Source organism: Cherax quadricarinatus, unplaced genomic scaffold (genome assembly GCF_038502225.1).
Source record: "Cherax quadricarinatus isolate ZL_2023a unplaced genomic scaffold, ASM3850222v1 Contig97, whole genome shotgun sequence".
In the NCBI taxonomy this organism is placed as follows: Eukaryota; Metazoa; Arthropoda; class Malacostraca; order Decapoda; family Parastacidae; genus Cherax; species Cherax quadricarinatus.
Window position 1 is genome coordinate 65,703 of NW_027195123.1, and position 3,331 is coordinate 69,033.

The following is a 3,331-nucleotide window of genomic DNA, read 5'->3' on the forward strand; positions in this document are numbered from 1 at the left end:
ACCCCCGCCCACGACCCCCCCCCCCTTCGCGACCCCGCCGTCGCGCCGCGCCCGCGCGCCCTTCGCGACCCCGCCCGCGCCCTTCGCGACCCCCGCCCGCGCCTTCTGCTGCGCCTTCTGCAGCGTCATCCGGATCGCCCCCGCGCCTCGAATTTTTTTTTTCTTATGATCTCCTCGGATCAAGTTTTTAAGGTTCCCCCTCTCACTTTCACCCCCATCCCAAAATTTCTCGATATTACCAAGTTTTTGGATTCCCCCCTATGGGGTTTTCGAAATTCTCCATCTCCTTGGATCCCTCTCCCACTTTCACCCCCCAACCCCAAAAATTTCTCGATAATACAAGTTTTTGGATCCCCCCTATGGGGTTTTCGAAATTCTCCATCTCCTTGGATCAAGTTTTTTTTGGGTCCCCCCTATGGGGTTTTCGAAATTCCTCGGATCAAGTTTTTGGAATCCCCTTATTATTTTAAAATGAACTAAAAGTTTCCTCTCATTAAGTTAAATGAACTAAGAAGGGTGTTTACTCGGCGGTCAGTATTCCTCTCATTAAGTTAAATGAACTAAAAAGGACCACGCGCACACAGGTTGAATCAGGTCGCCCCCTATGTCAGTGACGTCACGCGCACACAGGCTGAATCTTGTCGATCCTTTTAGTTAATAAGGGGCCATAGTAGTGACGTCACACATACAAGCTGAATCATGTCGATCCTTTCAGTTCATTCAAGTTAATAAGGGGACACATATACATCATAGTGAAAACATTTTCATCATCAGAAAGACACATTTCAGGATAACACTAATACACAATATTTTTTTTTTCATTATTTATTATACAGCCATTACATTTCTGGTAATACAAACAAATACAATTTCATTGAAAAAAGCTACAATTCATTGACTAAAATCAACGTAGAGTAATTTTTCTTCTCTTGTAGAATTTCTGTGCATTTTGTTCAGGGTCATCATCTTCTTCCTCATCTGTTATACAATAAACTTCTGGGGGGGAAGCTGGTGGATAATAAATGGGGGAATCCTCATCCATACATGAAGTAGGTTGGGAATTTGTCATAAAATATTCCATCTCGCTCCATACGCATTTATCGCAATAACAACTACTAACACATTCTCCACTCATATGAGACTGGGGAGAAGGGTCGATCTCGGCGTGGGTAGGAGTTACAATATCCTGGATAAAAGCGTTAACATCAACCACCTGAGTAGGAGGCACAGTCTCAACATCCACATGAGGTCGGGGAGAAGTCTCGTTGGTAGGAGGGGTAGCAACAGCATCTCCATATGGATGGGTAGGAGGCTGGGTGGATCTCGCTCCTAACAATCCCATCAACTCGCAAATCATTTTCTCCTGTCGGATTTGATTTGCGCGAATAAGTTCCAACAACCGCATTATATTCGCATCTGGCAAAGAAAAAAATTTCTCGATTAGAAGAAGAATAAGGCATATCTTTAATTGCATTAAAAAGTTTTATTGGTTAATACATTACACTTCTAAAATCATTTATGTGTAAAAAAAGATTTTTTCAATATTAGAACAAGATTCACTCAGATAATGAACAAAAATCACTTACCATTTACCGCAGGTGGATTATTCCGACATACACAGGGATGCAGTCTTCTCTCCTCCTCGCAGACACCTCCAACGGAGTACTGAATTGGATTCATCCTTGACCCAACTTGAATGACAGTAGATGCAAAGAGTGACCCAGCACGGGCATTTATAGCAGCGTTATGACCTTTCGCCCCGCCTCTAACCTTTCGCCCCGCCTCTAAACGCCTCTACCCCACCGTATTATAATTCCAATATTTTACACAGATTTTCATAATTCCAGGTTGAATTATTAGCAAATACACTTGAACATGAGGGTATATTGAAATGCTCATATGCATATTTCATTATAAATTGGTCATTCTTTAATTTATTTCTACCAAAATCTTTAAACAAATATGGTATAATTTTCTTGACGCTATAATTTGTTAACTTATACACAAAATATATAGCATATAAGCCGCACACCAATGATTTTTCATGTTGAATCCTCTGATTAATACCGTACATGAAATTTCTCTTGCATATAATTTTCTCATATATATTTGTATAATGTTTTAAATCCACCCCGAAACTATCTAAATATATTAATATGTATTTGTTCACATATATACTAATCCAATGACCCATATTTTCATCTTGATCGTTCAATATATTAATGATGAAAATTACCGGCTTATCTTTTATCCTCATAATAACTTCATTTATATTATTTGCGGCAAAACAACCCAAATACGAGGCATATCTTCCCGTATGATGTTTCAAGGCAATATTTATCTCTTCACAATTCATGATCTATACTCGCGTATGCACTATCACTGTTCTATTTTCATTTATATTTAAAATCGCATTAGTTTCACCAAACATCAGACAAATTCTATTCTCATCTTTCGGTTTACCAAATGTCATATCTATTCTCAAATTACCATTCTTCTCGACAGATATAGCATTCTTAACCTGTTCACTTCTCAGGTCAACACCTAATATAGTTCTGCCTTGGAGAAAACTCTTATATGTAATCAGATGATCAGTCTCCAAACCCAGAGATTTCAAGGTAGCGTAATATAACCTACTCGCGTGGGTAGGAAACTTACAGTCAATATTAAGAATCATTTCTGAATTAATTGTAACCCCGAAATGGTTCAAATCTTCATGTTGAAAATATAATGGATTAAAATTATATCCTCCATCATATGTCTTCATATCAACTAATATAATAAATATCTTATCGGGTATGACTTGTCCCCAAGGATTATCTGCGATCAACTGTGTTTGATTAGATGTCAGAATATATGATTTAAATAATGTCTTCTTGAACAGATATTCACACCCCTGCGGGTTTGCCCTCATGCTTGAATTCAATGCAATTAATGCATTCGTATACGGAATAACTTTATCGATCCATAATTTAATGGAATTAATATTATATTTATATGTTTTTCCGCTTAATGGAGTCATAATTACCCATGCGGGTGAATGCATTTCAAGTCTCAATCGACATTCGACACTATCCAGGATATATTCGTGAAAACTACTCACATCCAGCATCAAAGGGAAACAAATATTCACTTCATTCGATAATTTACCTTCGTCTTTCTTAATATCATCTAAATCAGCTGTTGTAATAGTACTACTTGCTGTGTCTTTATTACGAAAGAATGCTATTCTTCCCAATGTATCTAATTTTGATGGGGATAAATGCTTAAGCAGTTTAATATAACCCGCATATGAATAAAATGGATTCGATTCTATAAGTTGTTCACTGAG

At 37.9% G+C, this 3,331-nt stretch overlaps 1 protein-coding gene across 1 annotated transcript; it reads right to left on the reverse strand.

Moving 5' to 3' along the window:
- Positions 1–459: 459 nt before the first annotated feature.
- Positions 460–3,115, reverse strand: LOC138851205 (uncharacterized). Its single transcript, XM_070080039.1, has 2 exons — positions 1,587–3,115; positions 460–1,416 (listed from the first exon to the last, which is right to left on the reverse strand). The coding sequence occupies exons 1-2, from the start codon at positions 1,678–1,680 to the stop codon at positions 905–907; spliced, it is 606 nt and encodes a 201-aa protein (XP_069936140.1). The 5' UTR covers positions 1,681–3,115; the 3' UTR covers positions 460–904.
- Between the last annotated feature and the right edge of the window lie 216 nt (positions 3,116–3,331).

Excerpts from the sequence above, each read along its gene's own strand:
- LOC138851205 (XM_070080039.1), bottom strand. The coding sequence starts at position 1,680 with ATGAATCCAATTCAGTACTCCGTTGGAGGTGTCTGCGAGGAGGAGAGA. Across the intron at positions 1,417-1,586 it reads TAATCCACCTGCGGTAAATG|ATGCGAATATAATGCGGTTG; the intron begins GTAAGTGATTTT and ends TTTCTTTGCCAG.